General features: G+C 41.2%; 1 protein-coding gene across 3 annotated transcripts in view; it reads left to right on the top strand.

Moving 5' to 3' along the window:
• The window catches only part of smad3b (SMAD family member 3b), a 134,108-nt gene that overhangs the window by 51,169 nt on the left and 56,725 nt on the right, over window positions 1-26,214 (top strand). For 2 of the 3 annotated variants that reach the window (XM_072565283.1, XM_072565282.1), the window contains exon 3: window positions 10,553-10,603. The exons of the other annotated variant lie outside the window; for it this stretch is intronic. In XM_072565283.1, the coding sequence (XP_072421384.1) occupies window positions 10,553-10,603 (51 nt within the window). The remainder of the gene's footprint in view (window positions 1-10,552; window positions 10,604-26,214) is intronic. 3 annotated transcript variants of the gene reach the window in all.

Genomic DNA, 26,214 nt, shown 5'->3' with positions numbered 1-26,214 from the left:
TTTTATTGTTAACCTAAAGTTTACCTCACGCACACGATTTTTTTCTTTCCCCAACCACATCATTCAAAGTCTCTGCCTGTGAATAATGAATTCCCTCCAAAAACGTTTATGTACGGACTGAGCTTTCACTGAACATTGAGCAATATCAGAGATTGGTTTGTCTCCTTTCAGTGTTGAAACAATAAATGGAAGAAGCACTGTTTCTGAACTAAAAGGAACTCCTTATCTTCCTCTTTCACTCTTTATGAAACCGAAGGTGCAGACCAAAGATTCTACATGGAGCACACTAGCATTGATCTGGATGTAAGTTTGCTCGCTGAGCTGGAAGGTTTGTTTTCAAACGTTTTGTCACCATACTAGGTAACCTCATCAGTGAGGTAAAAACAATGACTGCAGATGCTGGAAACCAGATTCTGGATTAGTGGTGCTGGAGGAGCACAGCAGTTCAGGCAGCATCCAAGTAGCTTCAAAATCGATGAAGGGGCTTTCGCCCGAAACATCAGGAATAGAGGCAGTGAGCCTGAAGCGTGGAGAGATAAGCTAGAGGAGGGTGGGGGTGGGGAGAAAGTTCCATAGAGTACAATGGGTGAGTGGGGGAGGGGATGAAGGTGATAGGTCAGGGAGGAGAGAGTGGAGTGGATAGGTGGAAAAGAAGATGGGCAGGTAGGACAAGTCCGGACAAGTTATAGGGACAGTTACTGAACTAGAAGTTTAAAACTAGGGTGAGGTGGGGGAAGGGGAAATGAGGAAACTGTTGAAGTCCACATTGATGCCCTGGGGTTGAAGTGTTCCGAGGCGGAAGACAAGGCGTTCTTCCTCCAGGCATCTGGTGGTGAGGGAGCGGCGGTGAAGGAGGCCCAGGACCTCCATGTCCTCGGCAGAGTGGGAGGGGTAGTTGAAATGTTGGGCCACGGGGCGGTGTGGTTGATTTAACCTCATCAGTGAGCCTCCAGTGAAGCACTGGTGGTATGGCCCGCTTTTAATTTGTGTTTAGATTTCCTTGAGTTGATGACATCACCAAATGTCATGGGATGTGGGCATTGTTGACCAGGCCAGCATGTGGTGCCTATTCTTAGATGTCCTTTGGTTTGCTGGGTTATTCCAAAAGCAGTTAAGAGTCAAGCACATTGTTATGGATCAAAAGTCACACATACATTAGACCAGGTAAGGACAGAACACTTCTTCCTCTGATGCTTCATTGAGGTGGAGCACTGAAAATCAAACCCCATTATGCACAAAAGTTAAACATTTTAAGGAGTATGCAGAATTCCCTGTTTTACCTGTCTTTCAGACTAAGGTTGACAGAAAACACGGGCCAAACTTCTGTGCATAATGGGTTACTATTTATTACAAATAGAAACACTCTAGTTACAGGAAACTGTTATGAACCATCAGCATATAAAGCTACTAGTTAAATCTCTAACCCCACTTTCAATTTCAGATTTCATTATTTGAATTTAAATTCCACCAGCTGCCAGTGTAAGATTTGAATCTATCTAACCTTCCCCTTCCCTGCCTCAAACCAATAACCCCAAAAAATTAACCTGGGCCTCTAGGTTAATGCAGAGGCATTATCATTACATTCAGTCTCCCTTGAAAGCAGAACGATTCATTCAACCATAAGCAGAAGATATTGCAATAGGAAGAGAGGGACTTTAGAGTGGAATGCCTTCAAAGGAGAGAGAGAGATGCAAATGTTTAGGGAGAAATTGGGCTTGGGCAGCTGGAGATATGATGACCAAGAGTGGATTGATGAAAAACAGAGGGCAGAATTGAAGATATACAGTGGTCTTCGAGGTTTGTAGGATACAATGACAGAGATAGCAGAGGACGAAGCCCTGTATAGATTTTGAAAAATGTAGTGGATGAGCAATTTAGATATTTTCTAAATAGACACTTCAGAGGTGTTATTACATACCTCTGAAGAAGTAAGGACTTGAATCCAGCTATCCTGGCTCAGAGTAAGGAAGCAACCAATGCACCTCAAGAGGACTTCTGCCTGCAACAAAATAATACATTCCGTGTTAGAAATCTTACTGAGTGTGAGCAATAACATCAGTAATTGAAATAATCCAAGGGAAAAGTAAGTTTCTTTTTACATCCAAATGATTTAATTAAATAAAATACTCTGATGTTTTAAAACAAGACTTTCCTGTGGATTATTTTATGTTTTGAACTAGAGAGACAACTACAACAGTTGTATATCAACAGTTGTATATGTGACATGTCCTAAAACCCTTTACGGAATTGTTTTCTACAGTTGGAATCAATGAAAATAGCATGGGGCAAAAAAGTAGTCGTACAGGAAGACCGAGATTTGTAGGTGTTTGGGGAAGGAATTTGAGTTTAGGAAGCATTAAAACCAACGATGGATTGTTAGTCACGAGAGACTAAAAGTAGAAGAGCACAGAAATCTGGGAGGGTCTTAGAATTGGAAGAGTTTACAGTGATGGGGAGTAGTATGCCTAGTAATTAAGTGTTGGAATTCTCTGCCTAAACCTCTCTGACTTGCAATCTCGCACTCCTGCTTTTCAGGTGCTCCTTAAGACCTCACTTTTTCCTGCTCCTGTCTCATTGACTAAGTCTTTGTTGATATGTTCTAATCAGGCTTCCTTATGTGGTTGGTGTCAAGTCTGGTTTGATAATTACTGCTGTGACATGCATTAGGATGCTTTACTATGTTCAAGCTACTATATAAATGTAAGTTGTTGTTAAGATCACATTTAACTGCAGAAAATCTAGTTGTAGCATCACAGTCAATCCCAGATTGCACAAGCCTTTCAAAATTTGCTGGAAATGTTCCTACTCTTAAACGTTCTCAGACAGCTATCTTGCTTTGAAGGGGACTTGAAACTTTACTTTGGCAGGAATATTACTGCCAGTTTGCAAGTAAATTGGTTCCTTGTAAAGTGCTAGTGAATTAGCTAAGTTCAACTTGAACAGAGGCCAGCAGCCATTCTCTATGGCTCTATTATTGCATTCATCCTGTGGACAACGTTTGTCAGCCAATCCTTTGCCTGATGCTCCATTGGAGGAGTTGTGACCAGGTTATGAAGATCAAACGATTTATTACTATTGAAATGAAAGTTTTTGAGAGTTGGGTTAGATTTGGAAAGCCTATAGACAAAATGAGGTATGAGTGAGTGGTGGAAGCGAGGTGTTAGACAGTTTTGGAGGTCATGGGAGAATGTGTGTCTGTGAAACGAAGGGAGATTTGGCTAGCATGCAAGAGTGCCTACACCATACACATGGAGTAGGTAATCTGTTTACCATTGAAGTCTGTATTATTATGATATAAAAAGACATTTATTTGACGCTAATAGAGAACAGCTAACATTATTTCAGCTCATTTGGGAAACAGATTTAGACTGTTTCAGAGTATCAAGGTTGTGTTATTTTTTACTTTTTTTTATAAAAGGGGAATTTTAAAAAAAATGATATTTTTTTCATGAGACAGGGTGTCACTGGCAAGAATAACATTTGTTGCCTGTCCCTCATTACCATTGTATAAAGTGCCTTGAAAGCCCACTTCAAGGACAGTTAAAAGACAGCCACATTGCTTTGGGTCTGGAGATGCAGGTGGGTCAGACCAGGTGAGGACAGCAGATTTGCAAAATGTAGTCCACACAACTCCCATGAATATTCCATGCAATTAAAATAGAACTAGATTGACTCAGCCTTGCAAAGCTATGATCCTGTAGAGCAGTATGGAAGCAGCTCAAGGGAGTTTTGAGACTAGTTTCCCATGCTATTAAGTTTTCTTAAGTGACACTGCACCAAAGCAAGGGACTGCAGACTCTTATTTACTACTTTTCACAAAACATTTGAACCGAAAAGCTCAGCACTTTGAAGCAGCAGGTGGTTCTGTAATGGTGAGGTGAGATCCAGACCCTTTCCTTGGTACAGTAGGCATTGCCCAACATTAGGCTGACTCTACTGGTGAGCATTTTGTGCATTATCTTGTGGCTCCATAGATCCTGCAGACCTAAGAGGTCTCTAATGACTCCAGTCTGAACGGCCACTGCTGTAGAAAGTATCATGGTGGAACTGTATAATGTTTTCACCCAGCAGTCTCCTTTGTATCCCATGAAATGAATATATACAATATGTAACTCCACTGCAATACCCTGTACCTTGTATTGTGCCTCTTTTCAATATAACTGTAAGGACAGTATGAGGATCCAGTGCTAGCAGGTTCAGTTTGAAATGTGCATAACCCATCAAGCTGGAGGCCAGATCCTAAACCACTTGAAATGGATGAAGTAAATTCAACAATAAATTCTGCAGCTTGTCTCGGGGCCCTAGGGATCATCTTTTTCCTTTTTAATCAGTTTGAGTTTCAAGTCTTTGAAGAACAAAGCAGTCAGCCTTTTAATTTAGAAAAAAAACCTAAATCATGGTCTGGTAAGTAGAACAGTGGAAAATATCTTGAGACAAACATTTGGCTTAAGCTTGTAGATTGAGGTATTGTTCAAGGTGACTGTTTGGTGGTATCACTTGTTTGTAACAGTGCCTGAAAAATATTCTCTGGTTTTGCTTTCAGCCTGAATTACATCTATTAGTGATGTAATTGGCATTGCTTAAATAATAGAGTGAATCAGCTGTGTGAAAAGGGAGAGGGTAGAAGATTCAGAGCACTAAACTGGTGTCTTCTATATGATTCATAAAGATGTTTGGACATTACAGACAGGTTACTCGCCATGGCAGTGCTGACAAAGACCTGATGCATTGTAACACCTCCATCCACATATTTACCAGGTGTACTGGACATCCCCACGCCTCCCCCAAGAACATTTCAGAAGTGAGGGCAATCTGTGAGGTGCTAGTGCTCGGTTTTGCAACAACCTGTTGGAGTTAACACTGGGGAGAGCTCAATCACTGAGTTAAAATTGGCCCACGTACATTGACTGTAGGATTACTAGCTGTTCTACTACAATATAGTTTAAACTCAACTCCTTGTTTAACTTGGAATAAGTAATGTTCTAGTTAATTATAGATCCGAAATGTATTGTTCTGTTTGTGTTAAGTGATTTATTAGTGGAGTTAATTTTAATACCTTCTGGTTGTGGCCTAAATAAGTGATTCTTCTGGGAGATTGCATATGTCGTATCCATGTGATCCATTAAATGACTAAAGGAGTTGGATATTAAGAATTGGTTTGTTATCAGATGATTTTTGTTTAAGATTTGTTATTGTTTGGCATGCTTTCACTTTAAGGTGGGGGTGTTTTATGTGTTATAGAATTACTTACATACTGACATCTTGGAATGGAAATCCATGTAGCAAATTTACATCACCCTTCTGATGTAATGATGCAGATACCTAGGTCTGTATTAATAAAAATGAGAGGGAGGTGTTCAAATCTTGAAAGTACTATTCTTGCCAGTTTAGAGGAGCTTCATTCAGTTCTGTGTCCATGATCCTGAATTTATCCTCTTCACCTTTTACAAAATGAAGTTTTTGATTTGATTTGTTATTGTCATGTACAGTAAAAGGTTTTGTTTTGCATGCAGTACAGGCAGATCATACCAGACTAAGATCATGGGCTAATTGAACAGAGTGAGGAATACAATGTTACGGCTGCAAAGATGGTGCACAAAAAGCAAGATTGACGTGAGCTCTAAAATTTGAGGTCCATTCAGAAGTCTAACAACAGCGTGGAAGAAGCTGTTCTTAAACGTGTTGATACATGTGTTTAAGCTTTTGAATCCTCTGCCTAACAGAAGAGGTTGGAAGAGATTATAACTGGGGTGGGAGAAGTGTCTTTGCCTCAGAAAGGCAGTCAGTCAATGTCAATGTGAAGTGTAGATGGAGTCAGTGGATGGGAGGTTGGTTTGAGTGATGGACTGGGTTGTGTTCACAACTCTCTAGTTTCCTATGGACCTGGGCAGAGAAGCTGCCTAACCAAGCCATGATCCATCCAGACAGAATGCTTTTTATGGTATGCCTGTAAAAGTTGGTGAGGATCCTTATGGGCATACCGAATTTCCATGCTGAAATTGTACTACCTGCTTTTCTCTTTCTCTCTTTTTCTTTCTTCTTCTCTCTCTTTATTTCTTTGTCGCTCTCTCCCCTTCTCATTTGTGCTAATGCTGTACCTTCATTAAGCCAGTGGCTGATTATATAGATAGGGGCAGAAAATTGCACAGGGACATTAATTGACCTACATTGTGGGCAATTACGTCAAGGCTCATTAAGTGAAATATAAAGTGATGTGGTTATCATCCTGCACAAGCCCAGAATGAACTTACCTAAGACTGTATGCGATCAATTAGAAGCTCTGTCAGAACTGCAGAGGCAGTTTCAGTAATGTGCAGCAGTAGCAATACTTTACTAGGACTTCATTTAAAATATAATGGTTGGTGTTTCAAATGTTGTAAAGTCTTGCTTTTCTCAATGGAAGTATATTCACTATTGTAATGTAGGAAGTGTGGCAGCCAATATACACAACAAATTCCCACAAAAAGCAGTGCGATAATGACCAGATAATCAGCTCTTATGATGTAGATTTGAGCAATAAATTGCCCAGGACTGGATAAACCCTTTTTCAAAATGTTGACATTGGATCTGTTCTGTCTATCTGAAAGGCAGATGGGCCGTGGCTTAATATCTTTGACAGTGCTGCACTCCCTCAGTACTGCACTGAAATGTCCATCTGGAGCAGGACTTGAAGCCATAAACTTTGGACTGTGGTGCAAGGTGGGATTTATGTCTCTTGTTTTATCTAAGTTAGGAAGAGCTACCAGCTCTAGCATTCTAAATTCTGATCCATGAAATGTCAGTGTGCTTCTTGCATTGGAATGGAGTACCAAACATGAAAATTCTTGCCCCACGTTTGGAGCAGTTTGAGAAAGTTTATTGAGTGCAGATAAATATGCATTAGCTTCTACTAAAGCACCTAGGGACAGCTTAGAAATCAATGTATGCCATAGTTTTGGGAAATGTTTACCGAATAGCTCACTGCTCAATAGAACATTGTTGGGGGACAAGCTCACCTTTTCGTTTGTTAATTAAAAAATGGAAGTACAATTGCGATTCTTGAAACATTGGTTAAAAAAGCTGAACTTCAGCTGCCACACATCCAGTCATCCTGCTTAGGAAATGTTTTGAGATTTCAAAATGAGGTTAACTAGACACTTCATTAGATTTATGGCCCAACACCTGTGATTGGGAAATGCAGCTGTATCTGGAGACAAGCAAAGGCTTAATTTAGATTGAAAAATATGCAGTGCATCCAATTTGGAGCCAGTCCCTCATGTTCTAATGCTACCTGTGGTCTGGAGTGAGTAAGGCAGTGTATTTTACATAGATGCAGTTTTTAAAGGAGAATTTGGAGTTCTCGGAAGCAGAAGGAGACTCTGTGCTTTTCATAGAAGTGATTAAGATATTTTAAAGAAGATTTCAGCAGACGGTGCCCTATTTCTCTACCTTTATTCCCTCCCATCTTTTGCTTAAAGAACACTGCAAACAGAAATTGTCACAGAAGTAAAAGTTTAATGTACCCAGTTGATTTAATCTCCTGAGGAAAGGTTCTCCAGTGTTCCTTCGTTCAAAGATAAATTGAGCAAAACTCCAACTATCCGCATAACAGTAATAAATCTATGTTGATTAACTTGTTTAAAAAGCTGGATAAACATCTGCTTCAGAATGTGACTGAAGACAGTGGAAATACATATGGACAAAGGTGATTAAATACTCTGGAAGCTGATGGGACTTTGGAAGTGCCATCTGTTGAATGCAGGTGGCCAAGTTGTCTAATCTACTATAATAAATGTTATGTCTTCTGATTCCCATAAGTTTGAACTAATCACACTTTAGACTCCAAAATGCTGAGCTGCTTCAAGTGTATTTCTCCCTGCTCACCATGCGGCTATTGAACTGATACGTACTTAGAACCTGACTGCATTTTAATAGTGAACGTGACACTTTTTGGATGTGTATTTACTAAACAATTAGTCATAGAGTTGTACAGCACGGAAACAGACCCTTTGGCCCAACCATTCCATGCCTATCATAATCCCAAACTAAACAAGTCCCTTCTGCCCATATCCCTCCAAACATTTTTTATTCAAAAGTCATTTGGATAAGTACATTAATGTTGCAACCATACCCGCATTCACCACTTCCTCTGGAAGTTTATTTCGCATACTGACCACTCTTTTATCTTAAAAAAAAGTAATCACCCTCATATCTTTTTTTAAATGCTTTCTTCTCTTCGCTTAAAAATATGCCCCTCCAATTTTTAACTCCCCAGTCCTAGGGAAAATATAACTGCTATTCACCTTATCTATGCCCCTCATGATTTTATTCAGAAGTCACATGACACCAGGTTTTAGTCTAACCGGTTTATTTGAAATAAACTTTCAGAGCATAGCCCCTTCATCAAGTGAAGTGATTTTATAATGGTATATAAGGTCACCTCTCAACCTCCTACACGCCTGAGAAAAAAGACCCAGCCAAATCAGCGCCTCATTATAACTCAAATCTTCCGTTCCTGGCAAAGTCCTGGTTAACCTCTTCTGAATCCTCTCCAGCTGAATAATATCTTTCCTTTCTCAATGGTATTACAATAAAAACAATACTGCAAATACTGGAAATGTGAAATACAAGCCAAAACTGCTGGAGAAACTCTAGTTTGGTAACATCTGTGAATAGAGAAACTGAGTTAATGTTTCAAGTTGAACAAGATGCTTCAGAACTAGAGGGTAGAGGTGGGATGGATGATGTTGTCAATGGGAAAGTAGGAGGAAGAACAATAGGGGTTAGGGCTGGGATAGGGCGGGGGTAGTAGGGATTCAATGGGAAAGAAACCGAAGGCAAAGGGAGACGTGATGGTTGTAGTAAACAGACAAAGCATCGGTCCAGAATGAATATGAAGGCAGAATAATGAACGATTCCATCCAAAAGCAAAAACGCAATGATGGTCCAGACCTGAATAGGCACATGGCTACGTGAAGGGAATCAACTGGGGTACTGAGTTGAACTATTTGAGCACCAGTGTCAATTCCAGAAACCTGATTGGGTGAAAAGGTGCTGTTCTTCAAGTTTAGTGTTGAGGCTCACTGGAACACAGTGGCAGGTAGAGGACAGAGCATGAGAGGAAGGTGGTGAATTAAAGTGGCAAGCAACCAGAATCCCAATGGATTGAGGGGAGGTGTTCCCCTAATTGGTCACTCAATCGATGTTTGGTCTCCCCAATGTATAGGAGACCACATTGTGAACAATGAAGGTAGAATACTAATTGGTAAATGCAGTATGCTAAATTAAATGCACAATTGTTGCTTGATCTGGGAGGAGAATTTAGGGCCTTGGATAGTGAGGAGAAAGAGGTAAAAGGATAGATGTCATACTTTGATTGAATGGAAAGATGCAATTTGAATAGTAAAATGCTGCCTTAGAGATCAGAATAATGAACTGGATGCCTCCCCCACTCACCTATCATACTCTATGCTACTTTCTCCCCACCCCCACTCTCCTCTCACTTATCTCTCCACCCTTCAGGCTCTCTGCCTGTATTCCTGATGAAGGGCTTTTGCCCGAAATGTCGATTTTACTGCTCCTCGGATGCTGCCTGAACTGCTGTGCTCTTCCAGCACCACTAATCCAGAATCTAGTTTCCAGCATCTGCAGCCATTGTTTTTACCCTGGATAAACGTGTTGATCTCGGAAAGACTTCATATAACTTTATCACCTTGAAAGTTATCCATATGGCTAATACCACTAGAAGATTGAATTAAATTTGGAATAAATAAAACAAATAAATAATAAAGAAATTAAAAAATTGAAATAATAACTATACTGCTCTCCATTACTTCTAGGCACTTATGAATATTAATCTAAAGGTAAAAATTATTGATCTTAAGAGGAAAGCTAGACTAAGAAAACCCTTTCTTGAATTAACAACAAAGTATTATTGTGACTTTTTTTTATTTGAAGGTTCATTGTGTATTTAAATGTTGCTGGTTTAGCCAGCAGTTATTACTTCTCCCTAAGTGACCTAGTGAATGTGCTGGTGCACTACCTTAAACCACCAGTTTCTGTGAAATAGGAACCTCTCCTGACGCTGTTAAGGAGTGAGTTTCAGGATTTTAAACCAGTGACAGTGAACGAATGGCAATATATGTCTAGTCAAACTAGCAATCTATCATTGCCGGTGACTGTATTTTGTGTCTTCACCTTTTCAAAAAAAAAAGGACTGGAGATGCTGGAAATCTGCAAAAAAACCCCCAAGTACTGTAAACAGTCAGCAGGGACTGGCAGCCTCCATAAGGAGAGAAACTTTCCTGATATGCTAGTTTTCCTAAACGGTTTAAAACCAGTGAAACTTTGGGATGGAGAAGCAACGGTAAGGGATGTGAGAAAGCAAACAGGAATCAAAACGCCAGTCAGCATCTGAAGCTTTCCCTTTTTAAACATTACACCGCTCTCAATAAGTGCTATCTCTGCCTTCCCAAACATAGTGGCTGATGTCAGGAGACCATGTATGTTTGTAATTCAGAAAGGGGGACTGATTTCAGGGCTGATCTTTACTTAGTCTTACATTTATTTACAGAGAGGAACACTACAAGCATATATCTCCTAACTCAACTACACCACAATCTCAGTAAGTGTCTTTTTATTTAAAAAATTAATCAACTTGTTTGGACATGTTAAAACTCACTTCTCATGGCGGTTGGGACTTGAACCGGAACTCATCTGGCCCAGAGGTAGGGACAGTACCACAAAATCCTTTTGGACAAGTTATGATGTGTTCAAGTGAAACTCTAATTACCTGAATCAAATTACACACAATGGCTGACTGACAATTACCAGCATGCCCATTTGCTTTGAAATACCTTAGTGGACTAAGTAACTAGGAAGAAAAGTTAATCCTAAAACACTGTAGCAAATGAGAAGACCATCACCAAGCAAGGCATGCATTTTGCTTCCTTTCCAGGGCTTCTTACATAAACTGCTTCCTTCCAAGTTGGTGCATACACTGCAAGCATATAGTAATTACATCTTTTGAATATGTGTGTTTAAAATTTTCAGAAATTTAAGCAGAAATCTTTGTGACGAGCCCATTAACTAGTTTACAGTTATTTATCCAAAACTAATGAACCACCAAGCCTTGAACTTTCTTGTTTCTAGTTAGAATGTGAGAGTGTATAGAGAGACATTATCTCCCCACTCTCACCTAAAGAAAAATCTGACAACTGCCAGTTTAGAACCAAGTTCAGGTACTCTCCCTGAGAAGTTGTTATAGATCTAGATAGAGATAAAATGTGATTAGCAAACTTGGAACAACAACCTGTATTTAAATAATGTTATCAACGTGTCTGTTGCATGACATTTTATGGAAATGAAACTATACATCAAGTAGATTAAGTAGATGGGGGAGCAGTCCAATGCTGGTGTGAAGGGGTGACTGAAGGCATTGGTCCATAAGAGGTTATAGAGCAACTTGTGATTAAGGAGGGGGCACGGTGTGTGGTATTTGGGGAGAGAGGCTCAGAATGTGAGAGACTTCAATTTGTATCATTCTGCACTCTGGAGCAAATTCTGAGGTCACCATATTGTGCCACCCAAAGACACATTTTGTTAAACCTCATTTTGCTCTGGCACTGATTAGAGGTGGTAATCAGATAAGTTAGAGAATTGGAACTGTGGTATGATTTTGGTGGTGAGAATAATAGAGGTGGCCACACTCTAACCAACAAACAGCTCAGTGGGGAAGTGCAAACCTTTGGGGATTCGAATAACACGAGATGTGGTTGCCTCTGCAGTTCAACTTGAAACCTCTCTCAACTCAAAAATAATCTGATTCACAATTTGTTTTGAGTGATTCTTTTACCTTGAAAACAATCAATAAAACAGGATGGGGGGGGGTGGGGGTGTAAAGGGATGAGTAAAGAGAAAGCTAATAAAGCTTTGCAATTGGTACTTTTGTTGGACTAGGGGACAGTGACCAATAAAGATTTGTGACAACAAAGGGACAACAGGGCCATCTGATCAAAGAAACAAGTTTTCTCTATTCTGTTCCAGAGTGTGAGTAAGGTGATGAAAGCACTATTGCACTCTTGGCAGGAGACCCATTTGGAATTGGGGAAAATAGTGTTCTTGTTGCACCTCTCTTCAGCTTGCCTGTCTTGTTTCATGACATCTGCGCAGCTTGGGTCAGTCATTTTAATTCTTCCATGGGTTGCGAGCATTGCTAGCAAGGCCAACATTTGTTACCTATCCCTAATTGCCCCTTGAACTGAATGGCTTCTAGGACATGCCAAAAGGCAGATAAATGGCAACCACATTGCGGTGACTCTAGAATCACATAGAGGCCAGTCCTGGTAAGGATAGCTTTTTTCCTTCCCTTAAAGATGTTAGTGAATCAGAAGGGATCTTATGATAATCTATAATGGCTACATGGTCTTCATTAGACCAGCGTTTAATGCACCATCATTTGGTTGTCACACCATCAGCCATCTTCTCGCTAAGCTCTGGAATTCCATCCATATGCCTCTCTGCCTTTATCTTGTTTTCCTTCTTGAAATACTTTTTAGAAGCTACTTATTTGACCAAGTTATTGGAGCTGTTTCTGAAAGATAGGATCTCCATTTGGAGAGGCAAGGATTGATTACAGATAGTCAGCATGGTGTTGTGTGAGGAAAAAAATGTTTCTCAAACTTGATTGAGCTTTTTAATGAAGTAGCCAAAATGTGGCAGAGTGGGAGACATTGCTTACTTAGACTTTAGGAAAACCTTTAACAAGGTTCCATGTGGTAGACTTGTAAAGTTACATCAGATGGAATTCAGGGTGGGCTTGCCAATTGAATACAAAATTGGCATTGTGGTAGGAGACAGAGGATGGAGAAGGAGGATTATTTTTCGGACTGGAGGCCTGTGACTAAGTGTTCCACAGGGATTGGTACTGGGTCTACTTTTGTTTGTCGTTTTATATAAATGATTTGGATGAGAATGTAGGAGGCATGGTTAGTACATTCGTGAATGACCCCCAAAATTGGTGGTATCGTGGACGGGTTTAGAAACGATTTACCAGGGTGATGCCAGGAATGGAGAGCTTGAGATCTAAATATAGACTGCAAGTTTTGTTCCACTGGAGCATAGGAGTTTGAGGGGTGATCTTTATTGAGGTTTATAAAATCATGAAGGGGTATAGATAAGTTGAATGACCAGGGTCTTTTCCTGAGGGTTGGGAGTTCAAAGCTAGAAGCAATATTTTTAAGGTGAGAGGAGAAAGATTTAAAAGGGACATGAGGAGCAGCTTTTTTTTTTTTAAGAGTGATTGGTGTGTGGAATGAATTGCCAGAGAAAGTGGTGAATGCAGGTCCAGTTACAAGATTCAGAAAACATTTGGATAAGTTTGTGAATAGGAAAGATTTGGAGGGACAAGGGCCAAGTGCAGGCGAGTGGGGCTAGTTTTAGTTTGGGAATATGGTTGGCATCGACTAGTTGGATCAAAGGGTCTATTTATGCTGTATGACTCTAAGATTTTGGTTTCCTTTCCTCCTTTTGTGGCTAAGTGATGTATCTCTGTTTAGTAATGCTCTTTTGAAACAAATTGGTTCACTTTATGTTAAAAGTGCTATGTTAAATCTAAGTTGTTGTCATTCTAGGCTTCAGTGAATCAGATTTTACTCAGTAACAAACCCAACTACTTTGTATAATGTGTCATTTACAGACCACCAGTAATTTTGTATGCACATAAATCAACTGGTTCTTTTGAAGTTAGTTCTTTACTGCCTTTGGGAAGAAAATGTCTTGAAAAATATAGCTTTTTTTATTAAAAATGCATTTGTGGGATGAGGGCTTCAATGGTTAGACCAGCATTTTTATTACCCATCCCAAAATGTCCAGAGGGCTGTTTTCAGAGTCGCATTGCTATGGGTCAGGAGTCATATGTAGGCCAGACCTGGGAAAGGATGGCAGTTTCCTTCCCTAAAGGATATTAATGAACTAGGTGGGTTTTTCTGACAATCGGCAATAGTTATCATTAGGCTCTTCACTCCACTCTAGATAGGCGGAAGTGGGTACTGCAGATGCTGAAGATTAGAGTCAAGATTAGAGTGGTGCTGGAAAAGCCCAGCCTGTCAGGCAACATCTGAGGAGTAAGAAAATCGATGAAAATCGATCGCATTCCCGATGAAGGGCTTTTGCCCAAAATGTCGATTTTCCTGCTCCTTGGATGTTGCCTCAGGCTGTGCTTTTCCAGCACCACTCTAATCTTGACTCTTCACTCCAGATGTTTATTTTCCATGGTGTTTGAAGTTATGCTGGATTTATACAATTCATTTCTCATTTATTGTTTTTGATGTATTGTGGTTGTGTTCGCCGAGCTGGGAATTTGTGTTGCAGACGTTTCGTCCCCTGTCTAGGTGACATCCTCAGTGCTTGGGACCCTCCTGTGAAGCGCTTCTGTGATCTTTCCTCTGGCATTTGTAGTGGTTTGAATCTGTCGCTTCCGGTTGTCAGTTCCAGCTGTCCGTTGCAGTGGACGGTATATTGGGTCCAGATCGATGTGCATATTGATTGAATCTGTGGATGAGTGCCATGCCTCTAGGAATTCCCTGGCTGTTCTCTGTTTGGCTTGTCCTATAATAGTAGTGTTGTCCCAGTCGAATTCATGTTGCTTGTCATCTGCGTGTGTGGCTACTAAGGATAGCTGGTCGTGTCGTTTCGTGGCTAGTTGGTGTTCATGGATGCGGATCGTTAGCTGTCTTCCTGTTTGTCCTATGTAGTGTTTTGTGCAGTCCTTGCATGGGATTTTGTACACTACATTATCCTGCATGAGCAAAACCAATGTAGTGTACAAAATCCCATGCAAGGACTGCACAAAACACTACATAGGACAAACAGGAAGACAGCTAACGATCCGCATCCATGAACACCAACTAGCCACGAAACGACACGACCAGCTATCCTTAGTAGCCACACACGCAGATGACAAGCAACATGAATTCGACTGGGACAACACTACTATTATAGGACAAGCCAAACAGAGAACAGCCAGGGAATTCCTAGAGGCATGGCACTCATCCACAGATTCAATCAATAAGCACATCGATCTGGACCCAATATACCGTCCACTGCAACGGACAGCTGGAACTGACAACCGGAAGCGACAGATTCAAACCATTACAAATGCCGGAGGGAAGATCACAGAAGCGCTTCACAGGAGGCTCCCAAGCACTGAGGATGTCACCGAGACAGGGGATGAAACATCTGCAACACAAATTCCCAGCTCGGCGAACACAACCACAATAACGAGCTCCTGAGCTACAAATCTTCTCTCAAACTTTGTTTTTGATGTATGTTATGAAATTGAACTCCTTCATGTTGTATTGTAGACATGCGAGCTGCTGGGAGCAGAGGCTTAAAGAGATGAATTTCTATCATTTAAAGGCCCTGACATGGAATGAGTTGGAGAATGCGTAATGAGTCATAATACAACACATTAGCCTCACAGTTCTACATGGCAAGGACAGGGTTGAGGAATCTATGTGGTCTTGATGGTTAAGATATTGTTAGGTAAACACATACACACAGGCATTTGTGGAATTTATTTCCAAGTGTCTTCCATACCATGGTCTGGGATCTGTACCAAGGGAATGAATCTTGTTTCATTCCACCATACCCCCAGCCCCACAGTTCGGCTGCTCTTAAATTAATTTGCTTAGAACATTTCCCAGCTTGAAAGTGAGGGAATGAATTGAGGAAAACAATTATCCCAACATGTCCAATATCTGTGATCCTCCAGTTAAAGCATTTTGCACAGCCCCAAAGTTTGTTGCTTCACCATTGACAGCTGTGCTAAGCTCTGGAATTCCCTATGCTCTTCTATCTTTCTCTCTTCAGAAGATACCCCCTTAAAAGTTTGGTTGAGAATGTTTATAAATTTTTTCATGTGGGTTTGGTGTCCAGTTTTATTTGGTAATAGCTGTTGTGTTAGGCTGTTTTTCTTTGTTAGAGCTGCTGTATGAATGCTTGTCATTTTGAGAGTTTTTTTTGTCTTTCTCCAGAGTTTGACTCAGTGTCATTGCCCCTGTTCCTACTCCACAAATCAGTCTCCCCAGGCTGTAGAAACTCTTGATCTCCTCATCTTGCCCCAGCTTCCCTACCACCCACAGCCTTTCATGTCCAATCCTGGTATCACTCAACCATTAGTCACTCCTGTGTGTCTACCTCATCTTTGGACTTGCGCAGTTGGATTTGTTGTTTGACTAAGTTGCTTATCTTTGGCATGAAACTCTGTGGTCTGTGGAAACGTAGTGCTTGCGCATCCCTGCATGCACACTGACGGACTGTGTTGATTTTATCCTGGTTAAATAGCTACGATCCTATGTCTTGCCATACATGGCTAAATTAGTTGATTGTGTCAGTCATAGGCAATGAAGCTCTGCAGGGTTCAATTAAAAATGAAATTAATTGCAAGCATGATAACACAGCTACTAATATAACATAAACATTTAAGTGATCGCGACAAAGATGGGAAGTAGGTGAGTTGAATCATCTGTTTAATTCTCATTTGATAAAGGCTATTTTTCAATTAGTGTAAAAATATAGAGTAGGCCATTCATTGTGATCAAGACTGATCATCGAGTTCACTACCCCAATCCTGCACTCCCCTCATATCTCTTGATATCTTTAGCCTGAAGAACTATATCTGCCTCCATCTTGAAAATAGATAATGTTGTGGCCTCAAACACTTTCTGTAGTGGTGAATTCCACAGCTTACACTTTGGGTGCATTTTATCTATAATTCACTGCTTGATAATGAGATTACCAGGATGTGTACTTTGGGCATGTGATTTCTTGAGAAAACCTGCCTCTCCCTATCTTTGTAATCTCCTCCAGCCCTACAACCATCTAGATCACTGCATTCCTAAACATCTGACTTCATCCTCAAGCCTGCTTCTCATTGATTCACCATGGGCAACTAGCTGGCTGAAAACTAGGTCCTGGAAATCCCTCCCTAAACTTCTCTACCTCCCTCCTCCTTTTGAGATGGTCCTTAAAATCTTCTCATTGAACAATATTTTAAATGAGAAGCCAAAGAACAGGAGGTGCTGGAAATCAAACAAAATCAGAAATTGCAGGAAAACTTCAGCAGGTCTGGTAACATCTGTGGAGATGAAGCAGAACTGGTTGCAGCTAGGAAAAGGTTGGTGTATATATGCTGAAGATGGGGTGGAGTGGGGGGGGGGGGGGGTGGAGTTAATAATAGAATAGAATAGAATAGAATCCCAATAGTGTGGATACAGGCCATTTGGCCCAAGAGGTCCACACTGACTCACCAAAGACCATCCCACCCAGACTCATCCCCACCATCTGGCAATCCTCCTCACTGTCCGCAGCTCCCCCAATCTTTGTGTTGTCCATAAACTTACTAATCAGACCACCTACATTCTCCTATATAAATATATATTACAAAAAAGAGGTCCCAATGATGATCCCAGTCAGAAAAATACCCTTCCACTGCTACTGTGTTTTCTGTGACCAAGCCATTTCTATATCCATTTTACAGTTCACCATAAATCTGTGTAACTTCATCCTTTACATCAACCTGCCGTGAGGGCCCTTGCTAAAGACCACATAGACAACATCCACTACCCTACCCACATCAATTATCTTTGTCACTTCCTCAAAAACCTTGATCAAGTTTGTGAGATGTGATCTCCCCTGCACAAAACCATGCTGACTATCACGAATAAGTCCATTTTTTTTCCCCCCCAAATGTCAGTAAATCCTGTCCCTAAGAATCTTTATTCAGTAATTTTCCTACCAGTGACGTGAGGCTCACTGACCTATAATTTACCAGATTATCCACATTACACTTCTTAAATAAAGGAGCAATGTTGCCTATTCTCCAGTCTGGGATCTCTCCTGTGGCGAAAGAGGATATAGAGATTTTGTACAAGTCCCAAGCCATTTCTTCCCTCAGTATTCGGGGATAGATCTCAAGTCCTGGGGACTTGTTTACCTTAATGCTTTCAAACACGCTTAACACTAACTCCTTTTCATATCGACATAGAGGGTAAAATTGTACCCTTAGCCTAAAAAAGGAAAGTTTCAGCCAAGTGATCTTAAAGAGACATCATAGAATATGTTCTGAAAGGATATTGTCCTTTATCAGAGGAACTAGAACTGTGGGACATCATTTGAAAATAAGGTCTTTCCCATTTAAAATGGAAACCAGGCAAATTTTTCCTCTGGTTGTTAGTCTGTGGAACTCTCTTCCCTAAAATACAGTGAAGGTAACATCATTAAATATTTGTTTAGGCAGAGTTTGATAATTCTTGATTGACATGGGATTTAAAGTGTATCTGGAGATTCTGAGGAATTTGAAATTGGGTCACAGTCAGATCAGCCATAATCCTTACTGAATAATGGAGCAGTACAGATGGGCCAAATGGCCTAATCCTGCTCCTAAATCATATGTTTGTATAAATGCACCAGCAGACAGTCAGTGTCTGTGATATTTCTGAATCAAACTGTTCAGAGATGTTATTGCACACTCTGGAACAGCAGGTGGGTCTTGAACATGGGTCTCCTGGCCCAGAGATAGGGATAGTGCCACAAGAGTCCTTTAAAATCAATCTGTTCAGATATACCTTTTGAGGCAGAGGGGGGCCTGAACCCAGATCATCATCTGAGAGGTAGAGACACCATTGCTGTACCATAAGAGCGCCCGAGTCAGTGTCTGAAAGTATTTAGTTTGATTAGGAGCTCCTTGTGTGACCATTTGCTTCTCCTGCACCACCTCGCTATTCATGAAATTGTTAATTGTCAGGGGATTGGATCCGATGAAGCTTCAGTTGCTGAGTGGTTTGTCTTTATCTCTGATTTTCAGCAGTCGTGGTTTTTGGTGTTTGTAGAGATGTTAAAAACCAGATGTGAAAGGATTAAGGGGATTATCCCAGTGGCCTGTGTTAAGAACAAATGTTGTGGACAAATTCTAAGGGAAAAAGTTTGCAGCCTTGTTGCTTCCTTTCCTCTAAGGGAAACCAAACCTTTTAAGTTGCTGTGCGATGCAGTCATGGTTCTGCCCTGTTGGCATGAGTGATGGACAATTAATGCTGATTTATCCAGCGACCCCACGTCCAATGAATGAACTTGGAAAAAAGTTTATTTTCCCAATAGCCATAGTAACAGGAGGTGGACGTTCAGTCTCCGCCCTAACTAATCATTCAATGAAACTAAAGCTGATCTGTATTCTAACCCCATCCACCTGTCTTAGCTCTTCATCCTTTTTATAGCCTTGGTGAAAATGAGTATTGCAGGTGCTAGAGATTAGAGTCAAGAATGTGGTGCTGGAAAAGCACAGCAGGTCAGGCAGCATCCGAGGAGCAGGAAAATCGACGTTTCAGGCAAAAGCCCTTCCTGATGAATGGCTTTTGCCCGAAACGTTGATTTTCCTGCTCTTCGGATGCTGCCTGACCTGCTGTGCTTTTCCAGCACCACACTTTTGACTTGTTTAGCCTTGTCTGGCAAAGATCAGTGAATCTCAACTTTTAATATTGCTTGAACTATCACCAACCAGTTTTTAGGTAAGAGTTTCATTCTCCCACCACTCTTTCTTCCTGTAAAGAGGTTTTTCATTAGCTGTTCAAATTGTTTCTTATTATTCCCTAAACATTCCTCTTGAACGACCTGACTTTAAATTTCAAGTTGAATACCCCCCTTGACTTCTCCCATCAGTGGAGAAAGGTTCTTGCTATTTGCCCAGTTCTGCAGCCAGATGTGGAGATGGTGAATTTCCCCATGTTTGAAAAGTATTCAAAGTATTGGTTTCCCTGTTGCTCCTATTGCCAGGTTAGCTGGTATGTCAACCAATTGCTTTGTGAGCGAGATGAAAACACTCTAATCACTACCCCACAGGCATGGCTTTCCTTCCAGCTCTGTCGTAACCTTGAGAGATCACTGGTGGTAATTTTTTTTAAATAAATCTCATTGTGGAATGTGAAAGTGAAGAAAATTGCAACTCCCACAGTTGAAAGGACTGTGGATGCTGATGCATTCTCTTAGCTAATCACATAGTTTACCTACCACAGCCTGATGCCCAAGGTGTGAAATAATCGTTGCCTGAGTGGAGTACGTCCCAGCCCACAGGGTATCATTCTGCTGAGCTGACGCCTGCTATAGCACCTCTGAATTCAGTCTCTGCATCCCAGACAGTGCGTGGGAGTGGAATGAATGTAGCAATGTGCCGGCTTGTCTTCACTTCCTCCCTATTTTTGGAAGCCATTGAATTTTTGTTGTGGCTGGTTGTTAGGTTAGTGTGGGCGTGGGACCTAAAGGCACTGTCAAAGCAATTTGTGGCAATCCCTTTTCATTAAGCACACATTGATAAGTGGGAGAGAGCTACACATTTATACCTCATCATTAAAGAGATGAAGACCCAAATTCCTTACTCACCACTGCATCTGATCTCAAATCAGATGTAAGGGAAAGTGAAAGCGACAGGGAGTATGGAGTTAAATGGAAAGATAAGCAGCAGGATAGCATGTGTGCAGGCGGATTTAAACTTGAGGCAGACTGAGAATGCAGCAAAAAAGGATAACTTAGGACATCTTATAACTTCCAATATCTCTAATGATAAGAAAGCTAGCATTAAGGCACTTTACCTGAATGCTCGTAGCATTCGTAACAAAGCAGATGAACCAATGGCACAGATCATCGTGAATGATTATGTTGTGGTAGACATCACAGAGACTTGGTTACAGGGGGTCAGGACTGGCAGTTAAACATCCAAGAATTTTCAACTTATCGAAAAGACGGGGAGGTGGGCAGAGGGGGCGGGGTTGCCTTGTTAGTTAAGAACAAAATTAAATCTATGGCACTGAATGACATAGCATCGGATGATGTGGAGTCTGTGTGGGTGGAATTGAGGAACCACAAAGGCAAAAAACCATAGTGGGAGTTATGTACAGACCTCCTAACAGTGGTCAGGACCAGGGGCGCAACATGTACCGGCAAATAGAGAAGGCATGTCAGAAAGGCAAGGTCACGGTGATCATGGGAGACTTCAATATGCAGGTGGACTGGGTAAATAATGTTGCCAGTGGATCCAAAGAAAGGGAATTCATGGAATGCTTACAGGATGACTTTTTGGAACAGCTTGTCATGGAGCCCTCAAGGGAGCAGGCTATTCTGGACCTAGTGCTATGTAATGAACCAGACTTTATAAAAAAAATCTGAAAGTAAGGGAACACTTAGGAAGCAGCAATCAAATATGGTAGAGTTCAGTCTGCAGTTTGAAAGAGAGAAGGCAAAATTGGATGTAATGGTGTTACAGTTAAATAAAGGTAATTATGAGGGCATGAGAGAGGAACTGACAAAAATAGACTGGAAGCAGAGCCTAGTGGGGAAGACAGTAGAGCAAAAATGGCAGGAATTTGTGGGTATAATTGAGGACACTGTACAGAGGTTCATCCCTAAGAAAAGAAAGATTATCCAGGGAGGGATTAGACAGCCATGGCTGACAAAGGAAGTCAGGAAATGTATTAAAGAAAATGAGAGATCCTATAAAGTGGCCAAGAGCACTGGGAAATCAGAAGATTGGAAAGGCTACAAAAACAAACAGAGGATAACCGAGAAATAAGAAAAGAGAGGATCAAATATGAAGGTAGGCTAGCCAGTAATATTAGAAATGATCGTAAAAGTTTCTTTCAATACCTAAGAAACAAACGACAGGCAAAAGTAGACATTGGGCCACTTCAAACTGATGCTGGAAGCCTAGTGATGGGAGATAAGGAAATAGCAGGAGAACTTAAGTACTTTGTGTCAGTCTTCACAGTGGAAGACGTGTGATATCCCAACAATCAAAGGGAATCAGGGGGCTGAGTTGAGTATGGTTGCCATTACAAAAGAGAAAGTGCTAGAAAAGCTAAAAGGTCTTAAAATTGATAAATCTCCTGGCCCCGATGGGCTACATCCTATAGTTCTGAGGGAGGTGGCTGAGGAAATAGCAGAGGCGTTGGTTGAGATCACTGTTGTAACCCCATTGTTCAAGAAAGGATCAAGACAAAAGATGGAAAATTATCGGCCAATTAGCCTAACCTCGGTTATTGGTAAAATTCTAGAATCCATCATTAAGGATGAGGTTTCTAAATTCTTGGAAGAGCAGGGTCAGATTAGAACAAGTCAACATGGATTTAGTAAGGGGACATCGTGCCTGACAAACCTGTTGGAATTCTTTGAAGAGATGACAAGTAGGTTAGACCAGGGAAACCCAGTGGATGTGGTCTATCTAGACTTCCAAAAGGCCTTTGATAAGGTGCCACACGGGAGGCTGCTGAGCAAGGTGAGGGCCCATGGTGTTCGAGGTGAGCTACTGGTATGGATTGAGGATTGGCTGTCTGACAGAAGGCAGAGAATTGGGATGAAAGGTTCTTTGTCGGAATGGCAGCCGGTGACGAGCGGTGTCCCGCAGGGTTCAGTGTTGGGGCCGCAGCTGCTCACGTTATATATTAATGATCTGGATGAAGGGACTGGGGCATTCTAGCGAAGTTTGCCGATACGAAGTTAGGTGGACAGGCAGGTAGTACTGAGGAAGTGGGGAGGCTGCAGAGGATCTAGACAGTTTGGGAGAGTGGTCCAGGAAATGGCTGATGGAATTCAATGTGAGCAAATGCGAGGTCTTGCACTTTGGAAAAAAGAATACAAGCATGGACTACTTTCTAAACAGTGAGAAAATTCATAAAGCCAAAGTACAAAGGGATCTGGGAGTGCAAGTCGAGGATTCTCTAAAGGTAAACGTGCAGGTTAAGTCCGTGATTAAGAAAGCGAATGCAATGTTGTCACTTATCTCAAGAGGGTTGGAATATAAAAGCAGCGATGTGCTACTGAGACTTTATAAAGCTCTGGTTAGGCCCCATTTGGAGTACTGTGTCTAGTTTTGGTCCCCACACCTCAGGAAGGACATACTGACTCTGGAGTGTGTCCAGCGGAGATTCTCACGGATGATCCCTGGAATGGTAGGTCTAACATACGAGGAATGGCTGAGGATCCTGTGATTGTATTCATTGGAGTTTGAAGATTAAGGGGACATCTAATAGAAACTTACACGATAACACATGGCTTGGAAAGGGTGGACGCTAGGAAATTGTTTCCATTAGGCGAGGAGACTAGGACCCGTGGACACAGCCTTAGAATTAGAAGGGGTCAATTCAGAACAGAAATGCGGAGACATTTCTTCAGCCAGAGAGTGGTGGGCGTGTGGAATTCATTGCCGCAGAGTGCAGTGGAGGCCGGGACGCTAAATGTCTTCAAGGCAGAGATTGATAAATTCTTGATGTCACAAGGAATTAAGGGCTACGGGGAGAATGCGGGTAAGTGAAGTTGAAATGCCCATCAGCCATGATTGAATGGCGGAGTGGACTCGATGGGCTGAATGGCCATACTTCCACTCCTATGTCTTATGGTCTTAAAATCTAATCTCAACACAAAGGTGACCACAATATCCAGCAAAAAGGGCTGAAATACAAACCCGTACAAACTGAGAACTGCGTTTACAGTCTTATGACTTGGAAGGACTTTTGAAGATGCCCCCAAAATTGCAGAATTTGTGATTAATCTCCAGGATGCTAAGGTGGGCAAACACCCAGGAGATGAATACAAAATATTTGTAAAAACTCCTTATTGTTTCCTTGGAATGTCTTTCATAGAATAGATTTAGAATGTTAGAGTTGAAAAGAAAAGTTATGTTTGGGGTCGGGCCAGTGGAAATTGGGAGGTCATGTGCTGAGATTGCTTGGTGAGCATTCAGCAGGGTTGACTATCTTTGCATTCCAACCTTCGGCCATTAGCTTGTATTTCTCTCTTTAATTCAGACAGATTTATTGAATATTTAATTTGGTTCTGCTACAATAGAGTACACTTTTTTTGAAATATTAGAAATTTGGTGTGTTGATAATGTGTGTTTGTTCTAGATGTATTTGAATAGTTTTCTGTTGATTTCGGAAGCACTTCCTGTGCTCTGAATGGCCAACTAGCCTTCTGGTAGAATTTTGTATTGAAGAATTTATTTTGTCATTTTCTGCCACTTCAGGAAGTACTTCCTATGCTCGCTGCAGTTGACTAAACCTCATTGGTTGAGAATTTATTCTGCTGGGCGAGAGTAGTACAGTCAGTGGGTTCTGGTTGATTTTTCAAACAACCTGTTTGGACATGTGCTGACACACCTCCAGCACATGTGGAATTTGAACCCTGTCCTTCTGGCTTGGAGGCAGTGACACTGCAATGGTGCCACAAGAGTCCATCTAGTAGGTTCTGTGCAGAAACAAAATGCTCACATCTCGCCTGTCCTTTTCAAAGTTTTCTTAAAACAACTGGAATATTCAGTAGGATAGATAGATATCTGTAAATAATCTCAGGAGTGAAGTCAGATCCCAGCATTTCAGACAGAGCAGTCGGAATCTGGACCCCCCCATCCCCCCCAACACCACCACACACGTGCGCACACTACTAGGATAGCATGAGGGTGCTGGGTCAACAGGAAAGTTCCGAACCTAGATTGGTAACTTTTTCTGTCCACTGAAGGCTGTGGATCAAAGGATCCATGCTCTGATTGAATGATACAGTGAGTATGAGGAGTTGAATGGTCCATTTTTGTTTCCATTAAAGAGCCCATTCATTTTGTGGCTCAGGAAGCTGTTGATATGACCTGTGTTCTCCCTATAACCTACTGTGAGAGGATAGAAGGTAGGAGAGTGGAGATGTCAAAACAGGTTGTGGTGGTGGTGCTAGAGAGGGAAGGATGGTAATGGGAAATGAAACAAATGGTGGGTCCGAGGGTGGGAGTTGAAAGATGATGTGCTGTCCCTAGAGTTTATATTGAGTTATTGGGATAACATCAGTGGCCAAGATTAATGTGCTTGAAGTGGGGATGGGAATAACAACTCTATTATCACTTATGGTCTTTCAGAATTTGCATCATAACCACTCCTGCTTTTTGTTTTGGACAGCAGTTGTTGCTGATAATTCTGATGTTATCAAAAGTTCCTCTTGACCAGGCTTTTACTTGTCCTTTACCGTCTCCTTTTGCCTTGCATCCCTTTGCCCTTTGTGAATCAGAATACTTCAACAGACTATCATTTGCACAATAGAAAAGTCTCAAGAGTGCCATTAGGTGCAGCCTCCTCTTCCTTTTCTCACCTCATAACCACAGGGCTGTAGAATTTTAAACAGATGTACAGCAGATTATTTTCCAGAAGTGCTTACCATTGGTGGTGAGGTAGTTTGAAAATTCCCAAGTATATAATTGTATAAATGAAAAATTTCTCAATAAGCAGATGACTAACTGTTTTAGAATATAGTAAATTGCAACTCCAATATGGCAAGCATCCGAACGCATTTCACTGGAATGTTATGAGACAAAAATCATCTGTGTAGTAGGATTAGGGTCATCTAAGGGATAGTGTCTAAAAATGTGATCAGAGGCAGGAGCGTCTTTAAAAGGGGAGAGGGTGGTGGACTTAAATTATGGGTAACTGAAAGCACAGCCACTGGTGAAGGAATCAGAAATGATCCAGGAGCTAGGCTTTAAGGAGCTTGGGGATTTCTGTTAGTTGTAGGGCTGATGAGGTTGCAGAGATTGGGAGGAGTGACATGATTCTTTTTGAGTTGGAGCAGAAGAGAACTGAGAGAGATTTGAGTGTAAGAATGAAAATTGTATCACAGGCTGCCATTGTTGCAGAAGGGTTTAAGTCTGACTCAGTTAAATGTGTGAGTATCATTTTTAATATCGTTTTACGGTTTGGATTTCAAAGTAGTGGCAAATGGGCATTGGATACTTTTGTGAAAGTCTTTTTTTTTTCCTAATTTAGACAGTCTTTCTGGAACAGAGACCTTATCCCATATATGTTAGAAAGCAGGGAAAGTTGCATATATTAGCAAAGTTTAAGATAGGTGGAGTAAACATTGATAACCATTGGCTAGTTTTCAGTTTAGTATAATCACGGACTGATTTTTGGTTTAGAAAATTCAGCTTCCAAACCAGAAGTATTCAGTTAGTGATGTCTAGGTTTTTAAAAGTGAGATAATCTGGGGATCCAAGATGGCGACGACCCAGCAAGTCTGAGTCTACAGTGCTCCTCCCAAGACCCACCCCCACCACACTCACCAAATCATTTAAAATAGCTGTTTTGATTTAATTAGTTGCTTAGTATTAAATTTAAACAATCTAATCTTCAGTAAAAATGACTAAAGGGAAGGGAGCCC

This window comes from Chiloscyllium punctatum, chromosome 48 (assembly GCF_047496795.1).
Source record: "Chiloscyllium punctatum isolate Juve2018m chromosome 48, sChiPun1.3, whole genome shotgun sequence".
NCBI lineage: Eukaryota > Metazoa > Chordata > Chondrichthyes > Orectolobiformes > Hemiscylliidae > Chiloscyllium > Chiloscyllium punctatum.
This window is presented reverse-complemented; position numbering and strand designations above follow the sequence as displayed.